Genomic DNA, 21015 nt, shown 5'->3' on the forward strand with positions numbered 1-21015 from the left:
AAGGATGTGCCCCCTGAGCTGTGATAAGGAGAGAACTGCAGCAGAATGGACACACACCCTGAGCTGTGATAGGGAGAGAACTGCAGCAGAAAGGACACAGCCACTGAGAAAGGACATACCACCTGGACTGCCAGCCTGAAATAAATCTAGCACAATTGGAGCAATGAATTAGAAACATGACTGGTTCTAGCTTTGTTAGATAGAGATTGTCATGTTCTACATGATGTCTGATTTTCATTTCATACATTAATCATGGCTAATCTTAGAAGCTGAGATAGTTATAGGGAGAGAGCTGCAGCAGAAAGGATACACCCCATAGCTGTGATAGGGAGAGCTGCAGCAGAAAGGATGTGCTCCCTGAGCTGTGATAGGGAGAGAGCTGTAGCAGAAAGGATGTGCCCCCTGAGCGGTCATAGGGAGACAGCTGCAGCAGAAAGGACACTCTCCCTGAGCTGTGATAGGGAGAGCTGCAGCAGAAAGGATGATCCCCTTGAGCTGTTATAAGGAGAGAACTGCAGCAAAAGGGACACAACCCTGAGCTGTGATAGGGAGAGAGCCATAGCAGAAATGATGTGCCCCCCTGAGCTGTCATAGGGAGACAGCTGCAGCAGAAAGGACACTCCTTCTTGAGCTGTGATAGGGAGAGAGCTGCAGCAGAAAGGACAAGCCCCTGAGCTGTGATACGGAGAGAGCTTCAGCAGAAAGGACATACCTCCTCAGCTGTGATAAGGAGAGAACTGCAGCAGAAAGGATGTGCCCCCTGAGCTGTGATAGGGAGAGAACTGCAGCAGAAAGGACACACACCCTGAGCTGTGATAGGGAGAGAACTGCAGCAGAAAGGACACAGCCACTGAGAAAGCACACACCATGTGGACTGCCAGCCTGAAATAAATCTAGCAGAATTGGAGCAATGATTGAGATACAGGACTGGTTCTAGCTTTGTTAGATAGAGATTGTCATGTTCTACATGATGTCTGATTTTCATTGTATACATTAATCATGGCACAACCCCTTTAACTACAACTGAAAGAACCTCCTTCTGCCATGGTAATGATGATGTAAAACTGTCAGTAAGTGGTATAATGCGATGATACGTGATATGACAGATGCAGTCAGCGTCCCGCGCAGACAGGCGTACAGCGAGGGTCCAGATAGAGGCGCGCGCTCCCCGCTCCTCCGGAGGTCCCCTGAGGTCAGTGGGATTTCCATCTACTATTTTCCACATGTTCTTCTGGACAGATTAGGGTACCAGACCCAGCGTCAGGAACGTGAACCTCTTGCTGGGGAATAGGATTAGCCGCCTGAGCTATATAAACATTGACAAAGCGCCTATCAGAGCGGAGCCCCGCAGCCAGAAATCTGGGAGTGTGCTCCACGCAGAGCCAGAGGAGACACATTCAATCCAGAAATCAAGTCAAAGCCAAGAGAGTGCCAGCCTTCATCCAATCACATCTGGGGCGATAACCTGGGACAGCTGCCTGATTGTAACAAAGCCTGAGACGGTGGCGACCAGAGCCTGGGGCTGTCACCCTGTATGCCCCCGGCCACGTATATACTGCACTGTACAATCACATACAGGATGAGGCAGAAATAAAGACGTCTGAAGGTCCTGCTAGACTCTTTTCATATAGCTGTATATCTGACAACCACTCTCCATATAGCTGTATATCTGACAACCACTCTCCATATAGCTGTATATCTGACAACCACTCTCCATATAGCTGTATATCTGACAACCACTCTCCATATAGCTGTATATCTGACAACCACTCTCCATATAGCTGTATATCTGACAACCTGATCTTAGATTTAGAGGGCATTGTCCATGACAAACTCTCGTTAGACGACCTTACATCTCCTATAGTCTTCAAATTACTTTGTATCTGACAACCTTTCTTTAAATACCCCTGTAGCTGACTTTTCTTTAGATAGCCTTGAGTCTTTAACCCTTTTTTAGATGTCCTTGTACTGATAATAACTCGTCTTCAGAAGCTCTTGGGTCTGATGACCTCTATCATGTATGGGGTGATCTCTCCTTAGATGGCCATGTATCTAATGACCTTTCTTCAGATGTCCTCCTATGTGACAAACTCTCAGTAGACATACTTGTGTCTGACAATGATTTTTCATTCATCCTTATATCTGACAACCTCCCTTTAAATGAACTTGTATCTGACAACACTCTTTAGATGGCATTACATCTGACAACCCCTCCTCAGATGGCCTTGTGTCTGACAACCTCCCTTTAGATGACCTTGTATCTGACAACCCCTCTTCAGGTGACCTTGTATCTGACAACCTCTCTTTAGATGACCTTGTATCTGACAACCCCTCTTCAGGTGACCTTGTGTCTGACAACCTCCCTTTAAATGACCTTGTGTCTGACAACCTCTCTTTAATTTACCTTGTATCTGACAACCTCTCTTTAGATGGCATTACATCTGACAACCTCTCTTTAGATGGCCTTGTATCTGACAACCCCTCTTCAGGTGACCTTGTATCTGACAACCTCTCTTTAGATGACCTTGTATCTGACAACCTCTCTTTAGATGACCTTGTGTCTGACAACCTCTCTTTAATTTACCTTGTATCTGACAGCTTCAACCGAACTTGTATTTGTCCTGCTGCTGTTATAGGAGGATTGCCTACCACAATACAATGCAGCAAACTCTCTGCTGTACTAAGTTTACATGGTTTCTAACAGCTCAATGTTAACTAGAATATTCACCCTCATCACTGGCAGCAAACAGAGATCTTGAAAACGGTACAGCCACAGCTCCCGGCTGGAAGCAATACACAACATGACTTTGGACCTTTGGGAAGGCATGCTGGGACTTGTAGTTATGAAGCGCTGCTTACTGTATGCAGGCATTCCTCTGTTCACAGACCCACAAGCCTTGTACAGAACATTGTGTATTACTGGCACTGGTGGAACTCTCCCGCCCTCTAGTGGTACACAGTCATACCTGCAGCCAGGTCAGCTTCAGGGAAGAGCTTCACAAGAGTGGTGATACTGTTGCCTTCTTATGCCATAGAGTTAGGGCCCCTCAGGTACCAGTTTCCTTGTAAGATCTTATCTAAAATATCTCTAGTCAATGCAGCAGATTAGAGGAGAAGATATAGTTACTCCGAAATAAAGTCAGAGACCGCATGTACAGACACTGCGGGCACGCAGCGGGTTCTGTACCATGTGGGCTTTATAAGCCATGGCTCTATATGCCCCCCCCCCTTGCCACCCCCCTTGTCTGTTAAAGGGATATTACAATTTTAATGCTGCTGTGACAATGCGTCTAACGCTTTGAATTGGCATATAGGTTTTCAGGTCTCAAGATTACTGGGGTGTGACTGCTGGGACCTGGACCCCATCGATCCTAAGACTGAGGGGACGAAGGGCTCCCAGCGACCCGCAGGACCACAACGCAACCAGTCAAGTATAGGTAAGCAAGTGCTAGGGTTAGAAAGAATTGTAAAGTATAGAAATCTGTAACATAATCTGGACATTGTAAAATCCAGATCGGATGCGAACTGAAACTGCGGTTGTGTGCATGAGGCCTTAGGCCTGATTCAGTGCTATCATCTGTGTGCTGTCCATGTGCTTAGCAGACTGCACATGGACAGCACGCCGATCTATTAATGTTAGTGGTTCAATTCACAGCCAGTCATCGGCCTCAGCAGTCCCTCGTCGAGGCCAGTGATTGGCTGCTGCGCTCTCCTGTTGTATAGTGCTGAGGCCAGTGATTGGCTGCTGCGCTCTCCTGTTGTATAGTGCTGAGGCCAATGATTTGCTGCAGTGCTCTCCTGATGTATACTGTTGAGGTCAGTGATTGGCTGCAGCACTCCGCAGACGTATACTGTTGAGGCCAGTGATTGGCTGCAGCGCTCTCCTGACGTATACTGCTTAGGCCAGTGATTGACTGCAGCACTCCGCAGACGTATACTGTTGAGGCCAGTGATTGGCTGCAGCGCTCTCCTGATGTATACTGTTGAGGTCAATGATTGGCTGCAGCACTCCACAGACATATACTGTTGAGGCCAGTGATTGGCTGCAGCGCTCTCCTGATGTATACTGCTTAGGCCAGTGATTGACTGCAGCACTCCGCAGACGTATACTGTTGAGGCCAGTGATTGGCTGCAGCGCTCTCCTGATGTATACTGTTGAGGTCAGTGATTGGCTGCAGCACTCTCCTGATGTATACTGTTGAGGTCAGTGATTGGCTGCAGCGCTCTCCTGATGTATACTGCTTAGGCCAGTGATTGACTGCAGCACTCCGCAGACGTATACTGTTGAGGCCAGTGATTGGCTGCAGCGCTCTCCTGATGTATACTGTTGAGGTCAGTGATTGGCTGCAGCACTCTCCTGATGTATACTGTTGAGGTCAGTGATTGGCTGCAGCACTCTCCTGATGTATACTGTTGAGGTCAGTGATTGGCTGCAGCACTCTCCTGATGTATACTGTTGAGGTCAGTGATTGGCTGCAGCACTCTCCTGATGTATACTGTTGAGGTCAGTGATTGGCTGCAGCACTCTCCTGATGTATACTGTTGAGGTCAGTGATTGGCTGCAGCACTCTCCTGATGTATACTGTTGAGGTCAGTGATTGGCTGCAGCACTCTCCTGGTGTATACTGTTGAGGCCAGTGATTGGCTGCAGTGCTCTCCTGTCGTATACTATTGAGGTCAGTGATTGGCTGCAGCGGTCATATGCCATATACAACTACATCACCGTTGCAGCCAGGTAAACAGTGACCAGAGGTGAGGACTGGGGCAGCAGTTTCTAAAGGCGTTGAACAATCTCACAGACCACCATTATTGATAATCTCTCTCTCTCTAAGGCCACATTCACACGACCGTATGTGTTTTGCAGTCCGCAAATTGAGGATCCTCAAAAAAAGAAAAAAAACGGATGATGTTCCGTATGGAATCCAGTTATTTTTTTACCGATCCATTGAAATGAATAAAGGTATTCTAAAGGTAGGATTCCCCTTTAACTCAGGGTGACCTATGCTTCCTCACTCTCTCAGATTATCTTTGAGCCTTGCAAAAGTAGGGAAGCCCTGCATGACTCCAAGAAGAGCAGGAAAAAGTCCTGCAAGCACTGCTGACTGTCACCACTAGAGGGAGCTAGCTGCAGATGTATTTATGTCGCCGTCATGGAATGTAGTGTATGACCTAAACCTGAACAGGGTCCAATACCTGTATACAGGGACGAAGCTATAGGGCTGCAGAGGTGGCAGCCGCTACCAGGCCCAGGACCCCTCTGCCACATACAAAGGCAACTGTATTCATAGTCGCCAAGAGTCCTGAATTTGCATGGACTGTCCCTAAATTTTAAGAGACAGTCCCTGCAAATTCGGACTGTCCCAGGCCACAAATGAGCAGGGCTTACACAAAAATGGGTGACTCTGCTTAGTTAGAGGAATGTCGTAAGTTTGCAGTATTATAGCAAGCACATGGTAGGTGGGGGCCCTGTTACAGATTTTGCACTGGGGCCCAGGATCTTTAAATGACACCTTTAAATTAAAGCCTTTTTGTCTTAAAGGGGTTGTCCATTCATGACAACTTATCCCCTCTCCACAGGATGGAGTACAAGTGTCTGATGGCAGAGGTCCGACTGCTGGAGCCCCCACAAAAATGGGGCCTCGGGCTCCCTGTTTGAATGGACCCGCTGCTCTGTACAAGTCTATAGGACTACAAGCACTCAGCAGCCCCCTTTAAGTGTATCAGTGGCCAAGTTGCTAATAGCAACCAATCGCTGTTCAGCTTCCTAGCCTGCACTGAGAGAATGAAACGGAATCACTGATTGGTTGCTATGAGAAAAGAGGGCGCTCCCATATAGCAGAGCAACTGTCTATAGCAACCAATCAATTCACTGCTTTCATTTTCTATCCGGCATTACAAAACTGAAATCTGGTTGCTATGGGCAACTGTTCCGCTTCCTGTCAGAGCACACGGGGCCTTACACATGTTCTAAAAACTCTGACCTCACACATAACCTTCTTTCATTATTCCTCCATTATTTCCTAAAAGACTCGCTATAAACAGACGAGGCCGTCCCTCCGGCCGCCAACCACCTCACTGAAAGACAGAGACTGTTCCTGAGGAAATGGTGGGGCGCCACGTTTTGGGAAATCAAATTCCCCTAAAGGTTTATGTTCCAGTCTGATAAGTCCTGTCAGTAGAAAACAAGCGCTCCTTCTTAAAGCGACACGCACCGCCGCCCAACCCTGTGGAAATATGTCCAAACTGATTTTTGTTTTTGTCCTCAAAAACTGCACCCAATTTAGTAAAATGGGCACTTACCTGCACTTCTTTGTCCTAAGGTCCCTCTTAGGCTACATGCACACGACTCGGACATTGGTCTGTTTTAAGACCAGTGGTAGTTTATGGGGTTATTCACACAGCGCTTTTTTTGACGGCCAGTAAAAAACAGACGTCAAGAAAATAGAACATGTTCTATCTTGTCCGTTTTTCACTGACCGACAGCCCCCATACAATTGAAAGGCATCCGTTCTTCTGATCTATGTTGCATCAGTTGTCATCCGTTTGAGCCATTTCTGTCTGAGATCCGTTTTTTTTAAATGGAAAATGCCCATTCTTGTCCACGATTGCGAACAAGAATAGGACATGCTCTATCCTTTCCACGGGGCCGCGTGGATGCGGACAGCACATGGTGTACTGTCCGCATTTTTTGCAGCCCCATTTAAATGAATGGGTCCGCACCTGTTCCGCAAAATTGCAGAACAGGCCCGAACCCGTTTATAAGGTTGTCTGAATGGGCCCTAAGTAGTATACTTACCGACATTCAAAATTCCAAAATCAGAACATTTAAAGGGGTAGTCCAACTTCATATCGTTTTTTATATACCCCACGCCCAGCAGAACCTGTCGAGGGAAGCACACTTACTTGCTCCCTGACTTGCGGTTCCGGATCCGTGGGTACACCACTGTCCTCTCTGTGCTTTGGGGACACGGGATCCCCCCGCCAATGACTGACCACAGCTGTGATGGGTTCCCAAAGCATGCCAAGAAGGGACACATCATTGCTGTGGTCAGTCACTGGCTGCGGCGGCAGAAGTGTCCCCGTCCATGCCAGAAGTTGACATGGTGAATACAGTGGAGGACCCTCGGAGATATACTTCTCTTGAAACGTCCTGTTAATGGTGGTATATGAAGTTGGACAACTCCTTTAAGGCCCCTTTCACACGGGCGAGTTTTCCGTGCGGGTGCGATGCGTGCGGTGAACGCATTGCACCCGCACTGAATCCTGACCCATTCATTTCTATGGGGCTGTGCACACGAGCGGTGATTTTCACGCATCACTTGTGCGTTGCGTGAAAATCGCAGCATGCTCCTCTTTGTGTGTTTTTCACGTAACGCTGGCCCTATAGAAATGAATGGGGTTGCGTGAAAATCGCATGCATCCGCAAGCAAGTGCGGATGCGGTGCGATTTTCACGCATGGTTGCTAGGAGACAGTCTATTCACTGGATTATTTTCCCTTATAACATGGTTATAAGGGAAAATAATAGCATTCTGACTACAGAATGCATAGTATAATAGTGCTGGAAGGGTTAAAAATAATAAAAAAAAGTTAACTCACCTTCTCCTCTTATTAGCGTAGATGCCGGTCTGTTCTTTATCTGTGGGCTAAAGGACCTTTGATGACGTCAGATCACATGCTCCATCACCATGGTGATGGACCATGTGATTGGAGCATGTGATCTGACGTCACCACAGGTCATTCAGTCCACAGCTAAAGAACAGAACGGGATCTACGCTAACAAGAGGAGAAGGTGAGTTAACTTTTTTTATTATTTTTAACCCTTCCAGCACTATTATACTATGCATTCTGTATTCAGAATGCTATTATTTTCCCTTATAACCATGTTATAAGGGAAAATAATACAATCTTCAGAACATCAATCCCAAGCCCGAACTTCTGTGAAGAAGTTCGGGTCTGGGTACCAAACATGCGCGATTTTTCTCACGCGAGTGCAAAACGCATGACAATGTTTTGCACTCGCGCGGAAAAATCGCGCATTTTCCCGCAACGCACCCGCCTCTTATCCGGGCAAAAAACATGACGCCCGTGTGAAAGAGGCCTAAACCCTGCACTGCAAGGCCTCTTTCACACGAACAATACGGATTAGGTCCGGATGCGTTCAGGGTGCGTTCAGTGAAACTCGCACCATTTTGCAAGCAAGTTCAGTCAGTTTTGTCTGCGATTGCGTTCAGTTGTTCAGTTTTTTCCGCGCGGGTGCAATGCGTTTTAAAGCGTTTTTCACGCGCGTGATAAAAAACTAAAGGTTTACAAATAACATCTCTTCGCAACCGTCAGTGAAAAACGCCTTGCATCCACACTCGCTTGCGGATGCGATGCGTTATTCACGCAGCCCTATTCATTTCTATGAAGCCAGGGCTGCGTGAAAAACGCAGAATATAGAACATGCTGCGATTTTCACGCAACGCAGAACTGATGCGTTAAAAACAAGCTGATGTACACAGACCCATTGAAATGAATGGGTCAGGATTCAGTGCGGGTGCTATCCGTTCAAGTCACGCATTGCACCTGCACGGAAAACTCGCTCGTGTGAAAGGGACCCAACTGTCTTAAATACTGGGAACACCCCCAAAATGTCCACATTTCAGGGGAGTTTGCATAAACCCTGCCCCTTCTGCAGTCAATTTCGGGGGTTGTCCCGCTGAAATTGTGACTGTTAGCAAGTATGGAGTGGGCAAGCAGAGGCTAATAAGCGACGTCACCAATCTGCTTACCTCCCAACTTAAAAAAACCCCAGAAAGAGCGTCAAATTTTTTCACACTAGGCCACGCCTCTAACACAGTAATTATTCCCCCTTTGTGCCAGCACACAGTAGTAATGCCCACATTGTGCCCTTCGCATTAGTTATGCCCAGATATGATTCCCGGCTCCTCCTACACAGACCAGCAGCGCAATGTGTGAGGCTATCGTGCTGCTGCTGTGGAGTGTCAGCGGCTGAGCTAAATGGTGGAGCGTGGAGAGAACGGCAATCTGCTTCACCATTACAATCAGCTGTCTCTGTATACTATGCAGGCTCGGACTGGCCCACCGGGGAGCAGGGGAAATCCTCGGTGGGCCCCCGAACCAGAAAGCAGTGGCCTAGTGGCAGGGCAAAGGGAGATGAGCACTTCCATTGTGGAAGCGCTCATCAAAATAGTCATCTGTATCGCCATCCTTAGGACAGCGACACAGATGGATGTTGCGGCGGGGCAGAGGAGGGAGAGGCGTCTCCCTTCCCCGTTCCTCTGATAGGATGCAGATCTAGTGCCTGCAGCCTATCAGAGGCCGGCTCAGGCGGCGCAATGACGTAATCGCGCTGCCTGAGCCGTACAGTGCGGGACACAGGCCAGAAGAGGAATGCATGTCATCGCTGCCAGCCTGTTGGAGGTAAGTATATGTGTTTTTTTTTTTTTATATGGCACAGTACAGGAGAGGAGCGCTGTGGGGGCACTTTTTACTGGCACATGATTGGGGGTGATCTATGGGGGAGCACTTCTTACTGGCACTGTGGCACATGATTGGGGGGCATCTATGGGAGGCACTTCTTACTGGCACATGATTGGGGGGCATCTATGGGGGCATCTCTTACTGGCCCATTATTGGGGGGCATCTATGGGGGGCACTTCTTACTGGCACATTATTGGGGGCCATCTATGGGGACTTCTTACTGGCACATTAATGGGGGGCATCTATGGGGCACTTTTTACTGGCAACTTATTGGGGGGTACTGTGGGGACATCTATGGGGGCACTTCTTTCTGGCACATTATTGGGGGCACTATGGGGGCACTTTTTACTGGCACGTTATTGGGTGGCACTATGGGGGCACCTCTTACTGGCACATTATTGGGGGGCACTATGGGGGCATCTACTGAGGCCAGAAAGAAGGGGTATTTTATATGGGGGCTCTGTATAGGGGCATTTTTATACTGGGACACATTATGGTGGGTACTATGGGGAAGGGGGAGAGGAGTACTATGGGGTCATCTACGGGGGTACTAAAAAGGGGTATTTTGTAATTGCAAATTATGGGGAACACTGAGGGCATCTACTGGGGCACCATGTAGGCATTTTATACTGGTACATTATGGGGGGGCCCTAGGAGGAAGGCAGGAGAGGAGCACTATGGGGGCATTTACTGGGGACACTATATAGGGGTATTTTATTTTTACTGGCACATTATGGGGGCACTATGGGGACATTAGCTCAACTGGGGCCATTAAAATTGTGTATTTTCTGCACTGACACACATTATAAGGGGGCATTTTTGTACTGTCACATTATAAGGAGAATTATTATTACTGGGGGGCATTATGGTGGGCTTTATTACTACTGGGGGTCTATGGGGAACATGATTACTAGTATAGGCACTATGGGAGCATTATTACTTCTGGGGCACAGTGGGGACATGTTGGGGCACTGTAGGAGCAATATTACTACCATGTGTGCTCTAGCAGAGAATTATTCTTATTGGTGGGACTTTTGGGAGCACTATTACTGTGGGGGCACCTTGGCACAGTATCAGCTTACCACAAATATTTCTGGGGGATGTTATGTTTACACTATTAGTGTCAGGGGCACAATTTGCGGGGCACAGTTATTTTAGGGCACTGTGTGCCAATATTAATTGAAGGGGGCATTATCTGTGTGGCACTAGTATTATCAGGGGATTTATCAGTTTCTGCAGTATAATATTGGGGAGCACAGTGGCACAGTATTGGGGATGGTAGGATGATTTGTCCAGAAGATGGGAGGATGAAGGAAAAGTAGTAAACTAAGATTTTTTTTGTTGTCAAACTGCAGAGACGAGAAATGGCTGAAAAATGGTGGTCTGGTCTGAAAGGAGAAGATGAGGAAAGAGAACATCTACATCAAAGGAGACGTCACTGGATGTATGAGGTATGGGGCGCTGTATTACCCTGTATGTTCTGTAGTGATGGGAGGGGGATATAGAATTTGGCCCACCCTGCCGCATCCGGCCCAGACTTCAGATCACACTGTGCATGTTCTGAAATCTGGGGCCTCACACCCATCTACTACATTATCTGTACTCAGAGTTATCACTGTGTTATCTGTGGTGTTACATAGGACTGCAGGTGATATCTACTACATTATCTGTACTCAGAGAGTTATCACTGTGTTATCTGTGGTGTTACATAGGACTGCAAGTGACATCTACTACATTATCTGTACTCAGAGAGTTATCACTGTGTCATCTGTGGTGTTACATAGGACTGCATGTGATATCTACTACATTATCTGTAAATACTTGGTTTGCCCCGGGTGCTGGCAACCCACGCTACTCCACTGCATTTATGGTGTTGTATTTGTACGGTGGGTCCCCAGAATCAATTCCTCTGGTGGGCCCAAGGCATCTCAGTCCGACACTGGTCCTATGGACACAGAGACAGCTGAGAGCGAACATACCTCAGCCGTTCAGAGACCACAGGACAGCCACCAAAATCTGGGACTATCCCGCCGGATCCGGGGCGGTTGGGAGGTATGAATTTGTGACCTCCCACTCCACAGGAAAAACTAAACTGATATCTATAAGGCATTCGGAAAGTCTTGAGACCCTTTCCCTTTTTTCACATTTTGTTATGTTGCGGCCTTGTGATAAAATAAAAAAAGATCACGTTTTCCCCCATTATTCCTCACTCAATACCCCGTACAGAGAAAGTGAAAACAGAAATTAATTTTTCTTTATTAAATTTATTAAAAAACTAAAAACTTAAATTCTATATGAACATAAGTATTCAGATCCTTTGCTATGACACTTGACATTTAGCTCTGGGGCCTCCCACTTTCTTCGATCACCTTTAAGATGTTTCTACACCTTGACTGGAGTCACCTGTGGTAAATTCAGCTAACTGGACATGATTTGGAAATATACAGCCCTGTATATATAAGGTCCCAAACGCCATGAGGCTCAGAGACAGGATTGTATGGAGTTGTAGCGACCGGGCCGCAGGGGCAATATGTGCCAGTGTTATGGTGGGCCGATGGGAGTAGTAGTATTACTCACTGTTCTGTAGCTCCCTGGGCCTGCGTGCAGTGAAGGGAAGGACAGCACCAGTTCCTTCGGGGCACACTCTGTTTGTCCAGGGATTCCCAGCCACATGGAAGTCGAGGTGCCCTTGGTGGTATGGGTATTTAGGGTACTTTGGAGGCAGGGTCCCTGGTGTTCGTGACGCCAGCCCCACTTAATGCAATTAAGATTTGGTGTAGAATAAGGAGAGAGTCAATAGTTGAACCAACAAGAATTTTACTTGATTATATTTGCTTTCAAGGTAGATACATCCATATAAATAATGCCTTGGTACATAAAGATGGAAGTGAGCTGCAGTTCCAGACAACAGACACATTGATGGTGAAGTTCAGGTTCTAACTTCTAACTCAATCTGAGAGAGAGGGTTACTTTTCTTAGCTTGCTCAGCTTACTCTGACAACTCAGCCTTTAGGTCCTTTGGATCTTCTGAATACTAAAACTTGGCAACCAACAGGGCGGTCCCCCTAGCGGCAGGCATTACTCTTCTGCTCCATTATTTGAACAGGCTGCTTCCATAATAGTAAGTCCACTTTGTCTCTGACTCCAGAATAGTGGCACCTCAAGAATTGATCCAGTAGTACTTTAGTCTTAGAGTCCTTTCTGCTTTAAGCCCTGACTGGGGTTAACCCAGGGGTACAACATACAGGTTACATCTCTCCTCTCCTAACCTCCTCCCAACTCCTAAACTTCTGTCTGTCCGTAACTTCTGCTATATCAGGGATACTCAACCTCCGGCCCTCCAGCTGTTGTAAAACTACAACTCCCACTCTCCCAGCATGCCCTCCTGTAGGCTGATAGCTGTAGGCTGTCCGGGCATGCTGGGAGTTGTAGTTTTACAACAGCTGGAGGGCCGCAGGTTGGGCATTCCTGTGCTATATATAGAATGTAACAGCTACACCTAGTGGTGAAAAGGTGGAAGCGCGGTTACCAGCCTGTTGTGAGGAGCTGGCAGCTTTTACAGTGCAAATAGAAAAATGGCATTAAATAGCATGACATATACAAAAGTTTAAAGTGTCCCCTTTTTACACGTAGTGGGACACTGCATTGGTACTAGAGTTGTTGCGATACCAAATTTTTGATTCGGTTTTGATACCATAAAAAAAATATTGCGATACACGATACCATTCGATACCACGCGAAAAAATAAATTAAAAAAAGCCACGTGCATTCCGCATTTTAAAAAATTGCGATTCGCACAGTTTTTTTTTTTTTCTGTTCCGGTGTTCACCGCATAGATTTTTATTTATATTTTAATAGTTTGGACTTTTCTGATGTGGCGATATGTAATGTTTATTTATTGTTTATATACATTTTATATGTGAAATTGGGAAAGGGGGTGATTCATACTTAATATTTTGGTGGGCGGTTTTTAAACTTTTTTTTTTTTTTTTTACACTTTTTATTTAATAACTAATTCCCCCCCCCCCCCCCCCTTAGGGGCCAGAACCTGAGATCTTTCATCCCTTGTCTTATTCACCCTGATAAAGCTGTATCAGGGTGAATAGGACCTCGTACTGTCCCTGCTGCTCTGTGCACACAGCATCAGGGATGTTACCATGGCAGCCAGGGCTTCAGTAGCGTCTTGGCTGCCATGGTAACCGATCGAAGCCCCAGGAATGCACTGCTTAGGCTCCGATCAGAAGCTGCCACTGCACCACCAATGCCACTGCACCACCAATGATTTTAATAATGGGGGGAGGGGGCACTGTGCCAATGATTTTAAGGGGGGGGGGGTGCACTGCGCCACCAATGATAATTACCCCTTAATACAGGAGGCGGGTACTGGCAGATCAGTGGCAGTTAACCCCTCAGTTGCCGCACCTGAGGGGTTAACTGCCGCTGATCGCAGCTCCCTGTCAGGGGCAGCAGAATCGCATTGCCGGCACCCACCTCCTGTATTATGTGTTAAATACTTCTTTATATGAGTCCAGACTAAGTATTAGGCTACACAGAGCGGCGCCCAGCGATGTCCCAGCACTTACTATTAGTTCTGGGCGCGGCTCCGTTCGCCCGCAGTGCCCCATTACTGTCTCCTCTCCTGCTCCATATGCTAATTACTATCGGAGCGATGGGGAGGAGACATCAGCTTCTCTAGTGGGCGTTCCTTCTCCCTGGCTGTAGCGCTGTCCAATCGCAGCGCAGGGAGAAGGAACGCCCACTAGAGAAGCTGATGTCTCCTCCCCATTGCTCCAATAGTAATTAGCATATGGAGCAGGAGAGGAGACGGTAATGGGGCACAGCGGGCGAACGGAGAGGCGCCCAGGAATAATGGTAAGTGCTGGGACATCTCTGGGCGCTGCTCTGTGTAGGAAAAGTCGTATCATTGGTGGCGCAGTGCGCCCGCCCCTCATCCGCCCCTCTCTCCGTTCATTGGTGGCAGCGGCAGCACAGGGGGAGGGAGAGACTGCTTCCTTCTCCCCTGACAGAAGCACGCTCATGTTCAGAGATACTAGACTGTGCAGCCCAGTATCGAAAAAATGGAAATCCCGGTATCGTATCGATACCGGGACAAAAGTATTGATTGGGTATCGAAATTTCCATACCCGCAACAACCCTAATTGGTACAAATCCACAGAAGGGTACAAAACATTTCTGCTGTACTGAAAGTTGACTAGAGCACAGTGGCCTCCATAATTCTTAAATGCAAGACATTTTGAACAAGTCGGACTCTTATTAGAGCTTGGCCACCTGTCCAAACTAAGTAATCGGGGAGAAGAGCCTTGGTAAAATAGGTGACGAATAACCCAAAGATCCTATGTGCAGATGGGAGAGACTTCCAGAAAGTCAACCATCACTGCCGCACCCTACCATTTTATGGCGGGATGACCAGAAAGAAGCCTCTCCTCAGTAAAAAGACACACGAATGCCGCCTGGAGTTTGCATGAAAGCACCTAAAGGACTCCCAGACCGTAAGAAACAATATTCTCTGGTCTGATGAAACCAAATTTGAACTGTTGTCCTTAATTCTAAGTGTCATGTCTGGAGAAAACCATGTACTGCTCATCACCTGCCCAATACCATCCCTACAGTGAAGCGTGGTGGTGGAAGCCTCATGCTGTGGAGGTGTTTTCAGCAGATGGGACAGGGAGACTGGTCAGGGTTGAGGGAAAGCTAAATGGAGCAAACTCTGTGAATGTCTTTGAGTGGCCCAGCCAGAGTTCTGACTTGAACCCAATTGAATGTCTCTGTAGAGACCTGAAAATGGCTGTTCACCGACAGTCTCCATCCAACCTTACAGAGCTTGAGAGGATCTGCAGAGAAGAATGGCAGAAAATCCTCATATCCAGGTCTGCAAACCTTATGGCATCATACACAAGAAGACTGGAGGCTGTAATCGCTGCCAAAGGGTCTTCACCTAAGTCCTGAGTAAAAGGTCTGAATTCTTATGTCAATGCAAGATTCTAGTTTTTGCTTTTTTATAAATAAAAAGATTTGTAATATTCTGTTCTCATTTTCTCGTTATGGGGTATTGAGTGCAGAATGATGGGGATTTTATTTTATTTTAGCACAAGGCAACATAACAAAACGCAACTGAACCCAAGTTCGGGAAATGTTTTTTTTACAGTATAAATATCAATTTCTGAACTTATTATGCAAAGTCTCGCGAGACTTTGCGAAGTAATAACTTCGGCTCATCGGAGCCAATACATTCTTATACTGTACGGAGCTCCTGCTCCGTACAGTATTGAAATTAAGTTTTATGCAAGTTTTTTTTTCCGCTCATCCCTAGTACTATATATGCTGTTTTATAGATAATGAAACCCTGGTGAACAAACAAACAAGCTCAAATTTTTCTGTTATTTCTGCCCACATAATACTGCCATACCTCCCCATAATGCCAAAATAGTACTGCCATATTCAGTACATAACACCATAACATGTTGCATAAGTGTGCCAAATTTATTAGAGCATTTTACACCTTTTCTTCTTTACGACACTAAACTATTCAGTACACAAATACTAATATTTAGCATCAAAAATGCTGTATGTCAACTTAAGAGTTACCTACTGTGTATTTTTATTTCTATAAAACCTTTAGCTAAAACAATTTTTAGGTAACTTTCCTTGCAATTTATAGGCCATGTACACCCTTGGTGGCATTTTTTTTTTTTTATTAATGCATTGTACTCATTTTGAGCTAAAATCATTTTATCAATTGGGCTTTATTAAAAATGATGAGCCATTTTCCCTGCACAGATTTGAGTTTATCTACTAGCAGGATCTGTATTTTCTCTCTGCTCCGTCAGACAAGGAGCTGAGGGGCTCCTTATCTATGATCTCTGACATTATAAACACTCATTTTAGCTTAGATCTAATCTTACTAATAAGACTGTGGCTTAAATAAGTGTTTATGACCTTTTGCAATTTAGAGAGAAGGTTTATTAGATGACAGGTACAAAGTGAAAGTGAAAGTACAGTTAACCCTTTGTGACAGAAAGGCTCAATATTTTAATAAAGAAAAATCATTTTTAGCCCAAAATGAGTCAAATACAATAATAAAAACAAAAAAGTTTCCCTGATGGTGTACATAGCCTTTAAGCAAATATAATGCAGGCACACCGCATAATGCCAAAATAATACAGCCATATGCATCCCACATAATACCACTATATAATGCCCAAATTATATTTAATATCCAAATAATACTCTGGGACTCCACCTATCATGAAAATGAACAGAGCGAGATCCCTTCAGCTGATCCTCATAGCAGTCCTCATGATGAACCTCTCTGCATCTGGTACCTAATGGCTGAAAATTGTGCTGATCTGGTGTGCGCATGACCAGAAAGTAATATCATCATAAACTGTGTGAAATGATAGACTCGGTTCACACTGCTCCGCTCACCTGCATTATCCTGCTGCTTTGTATTTTTGATGTACGCTGAGAATTTTGAGAAGATGTCTATTCCAGCTGTGTTTGACTCGCGATGCTTTGCAGCAAGCTTAGGGTATCTGGAGAAGTAGAAAGAGATGACAGTCACTGCGAGGAACACTACTAAAAATGATGAGGATAATAATACTGTATAGTGTATGAAGGAAAAGATGCCACAACAAAAATATTTCAGATGATCAACAGACTTGTAATATACACCTGAGATATCAAAATATGCATTAACGTGCAGCAACGGTAAAGAGTCACCGGGAACCATTATACTATTATAGTAGTTATATTCTTCTACAAAGGAGGCAGTATTATAGTAGTTATATTCTTGTACATAGGAGCAGTATTATAGTAATTATATTCTTGTACATAGGAGCAGTATTATAGTAGTTATATTCTTGTACATAGGAGGCAGTATTATAGTAGTTATATTCTTGTACATAGGAACAGTATTACAGTAGTTATATTCTTTTACATAGGAGGCAGTATTATAGTAGTTATATTCTTGTACATAGGAGGCAGTATTACAGTAGTTATATTCTTGTACATAGGAGCAGTATTATAGTAGTTATATTCTTGTATATAGGAGCAGTATTATAGTAGTTATATCCTTGTACATAGGAGGCAGTATTATAGTAGTTATATTCTTGTACATAGAAGGCAGTATTATAGTAGTTATATTCTTGTACATAGGAGGCAGTATTATAGTAGTTATATTCTTGTACATAGAAGCAGTATTATAGTAGTTATATTCTTGTACATAGGAGCAGTATTATAGTAGTTATATTCTTGTACATAGGAGCAGTATTATAGTAGTTATATTCTTGTACATAGGAGCAGTATTATAGTAGTTATATTCTTGTACATAGGAGCAGTATTATAGTAGTTATATTCTTGTACATAGGAGCAGTATTATAGTAGTTATATTCTTGTACATAGGTGAAGTATTATAGTAGTTATATTCTTGTACATAGGGGCAGTATTATAGTAGTTATATCTTTGTACATAGGAGGCAGTATTATAGTAGTTATATTCTTGTACATAGGGGCAGTATTATAGTAGTTATATTCTTGTACAAAGGAGCAGTATTATAGTAGTTATATTCTTGTACATAAGAGGCAGTATTATAGTAGTTATATTCCTGTACATAGGAGGCAGTATTATAGTAGTTATATTCTAGTACATAGGAGCAGTATTATAGTAGTTATATTCTTGTACATAGGAGCAGTATTATAGTAGTTATATTCTTGTACATAGGAGCAGTATTATAGTAGTTATATTCTTGTACATAGGAGCAGTATTATAGTAGTTATATTCTTGTACATAGGAACAGTATTATAGTAGTTATATTCTTGTACATAGGAGCAGTATTATAGTAGTTATATTCTTGTACATAGGAACAGTATTATAGTAGTTATATTCTTGTACAAAGGAGCAGTATTATAGCAGTTATATTCTTGTACATAGGGGGTCGTGTTATACTAGTTCTATTCCTGTATATAAAGGGCAGCATTACAGTAAAGCCTTTTTGCTGCTGTTTACAGTGTGGCCCACACTTTCATACCAATATAATGATACTCTTATACGTTGGGCACTATTAAGGGTCTTTCACACGAGCAGATGCTGTGCATGGAATCCGCTGCGTGAAAGAGAGCCAAGCCCCGTCCTGGACAGCAGAGACACGTAGCAGTAACATGGTTGACAATGCTCTTTGCCTCTCTGTGATTTTATTTACTATGAAATCACAGTGAAATTAAGCTGTCACAGTGATTTTGTAGTAAAAAGGTCACAGAGAGGCAAAGAGCATTGTCAACCATGTTACTGCTACGTGTCTCTGCTGTCTGGGACGGGGCTTGGCATTCTTTCACGCAGCGGATTCCATGCACGGCATCCGCTCGTGTGAAAGAGCCCTTACAGTGGTTAGATTTTTCAAAATAAGTCCAACATTTTGTGCTGATTATTTATGTCTGTGCAGGGATTCATACACTGCATGTTTCTGTAACAGAGGTTGATAACTTCTTCTGCCATATGTTCCCATTTTAAGATCCTGGCTGCCTGCAGCTAACACAAGAAAGTACTTTCTGCATACACCTTAAGGGTATGGCCACACTTGCAGGTTTGGATCATAAAAGGAGAGAAAAGAGCACAATAGTCTTCATTTTTCTACCCACTCCTTGTTTGGCTTCATTAGCTGCATTAAAAACTCTAAATGTGAGATATCGAAGGCACAGAAGGCAAAGTAAGAACAATCTCGCCTGGGTGTGTCAGCTCCAGGTGTGAGCACAAAGACCTGTGTGTGCTTTTCCGTTGAATATAAGTGAAAGGAAAACACAAAGCAGCAATGAACAAACATACAATAACAATATGTGATGAGAATAAAATGCTGCAAATGAGGAGCCATACAAACACAGAAAGAGGAAGTGATATCGTATCACTAGGGACCAGCGAATTGTCGTCGGATTCGCATAAAACTTCGTTTGATACTGTACGGAGCGACTGAAGTTGACTTCGGATGAAACATCTGAAGTCGATTCGCATAAAACTTTGTTCTAATACTGTACGGAGCAGGAGCTCCGTACAGTATTATCATTTATTGGCTCCTATGAGCCGAAGTTATTACTTCGCGAAGTCTCGCGAGACTGCGCATAATAACTTCATAAATCAATTTCTACTGTAAAAAAAAAACATTTCCCGAACTCGGGTTCGGTTCCAAGATACCACTCATCGGAGCCAATACATTCTAATAGCTCCTGCTCCGTACAGTATTAGAACTAAGTTTTATGCAAATCGACTTCAGATGTTTATTCCGAAGTCGATTTGCTCATCCCTACTTATTACAACCACAATCATAGTGTAACAGATAGATAGATAGATAGATAGATAGATAGATAGATAGACGGAAGGATAGATGGAAAGATACACAAAGATAGATAAATAGATAGAAAGATACAATATAGATAGATAGATATTAGATAGATAGATGGATAGATAGATAGATAGATTGATAGATAGATAGATAATAGATAGATTTGAGTTAGACAGATAGCTACTATAGACTTTGATAATTAACCTGTGCCCCCAAAATATATCCAGAATTCACAAATCACACATATTACTTGGCCCATTTGTCCACTGGTTGTCCACCTGTATCACTCAGCTTGCCAGTATTTCAGTGGCTGATCTGTTATGTGTGGTCATATTCCAGACCTCCTAAGAGTCCATCATTTGGAGGGACAGTCCCTCTTTTTGACCCAAGTCCCTCTGTCTCTCTTTGCTCCTTAAAGGGGTTGTCCAGGTTCAGAGCTGAACCCGGACATCCCTCCATTTTCACCCAGGCTGCCCCCCTGACAGGAGCATCGGAGCAGTTCATGCTCCGATGCTCTCCTTTGCCCTGCGCTAAATCGCGCAGGGCAAAGGCATTTTTAGGAGTTCCGGTGACGTACCGGGGCTCTCCATGTGTCTGACAGGAACCCCGGTGAGGTCACCGGCACTGATGGGCGGGATTTAGCTCTGCCCTAGCCAGTAAAACGGCTAGGGCAGAGCTAAAGCCCGCCCCTCAGAGCCTGTGACGTCAACGAACACACTGCCGGGCGGAAGTTACCGCCCGGCAGTGTGTTATTGAAAACACAAGAGCCCGTGCCCTGCGCGGTTTAGCGCAGGGCACGGGAGCGCATCGGAGCATGAGATGCTCCGATGCTAGGCTCAGGGGGGCTGCCGGGGTGAAAATAAGGGTATGTCCGGGTTCAGCTCTGAACCCGGACAACCCCTTTAAATGTCCTTCTTTTTGATCTGAGGTATAGATTTGCTTTTTTACATTCACAATATTGACCCAGAAAGTGTCTCTGGTGCCTCTCTGTATATTAGAGCCTGTCTTTTATATTTTTTAATTATTTAATGCAGTTGGGATTTTAGAAATTTCTATATTTAGATTATTTTTGCGCTATTTCGCAAGAGAAAACTATTGAAGTCTATAGATATGCAGGAAAAATGGAGCTTTCACACAATGAACTATAAGTTTTCCTCTTTGACCATCCAAAAAGTTGGGAGG

The 21015-nt window shown here is 44.7% G+C and overlaps 1 protein-coding gene across 2 annotated transcripts in view; it reads right to left on the reverse strand.

Annotated features, from left to right (window-relative positions):
- Positions 1 to 21015, reverse strand: part of LOC122924215 (chloride intracellular channel protein 5) — a 110383-nt gene that overhangs the window by 18169 nt on the left and 71199 nt on the right. For both annotated transcript variants that reach the window (XM_044275134.1, XM_044275135.1), the window contains exon 4: positions 16932 to 17038. In XM_044275134.1, coding sequence (XP_044131069.1) covers positions 16932 to 17038 — 107 coding nt within the window. The remainder of the gene's footprint in view (positions 1 to 16931; positions 17039 to 21015) is intronic.

This window comes from Bufo gargarizans, unplaced genomic scaffold, assembly GCF_014858855.1.
Source record: "Bufo gargarizans isolate SCDJY-AF-19 unplaced genomic scaffold, ASM1485885v1 original_scaffold_902_pilon, whole genome shotgun sequence".
NCBI lineage: Eukaryota > Metazoa > Chordata > Amphibia > Anura > Bufonidae > Bufo > Bufo gargarizans.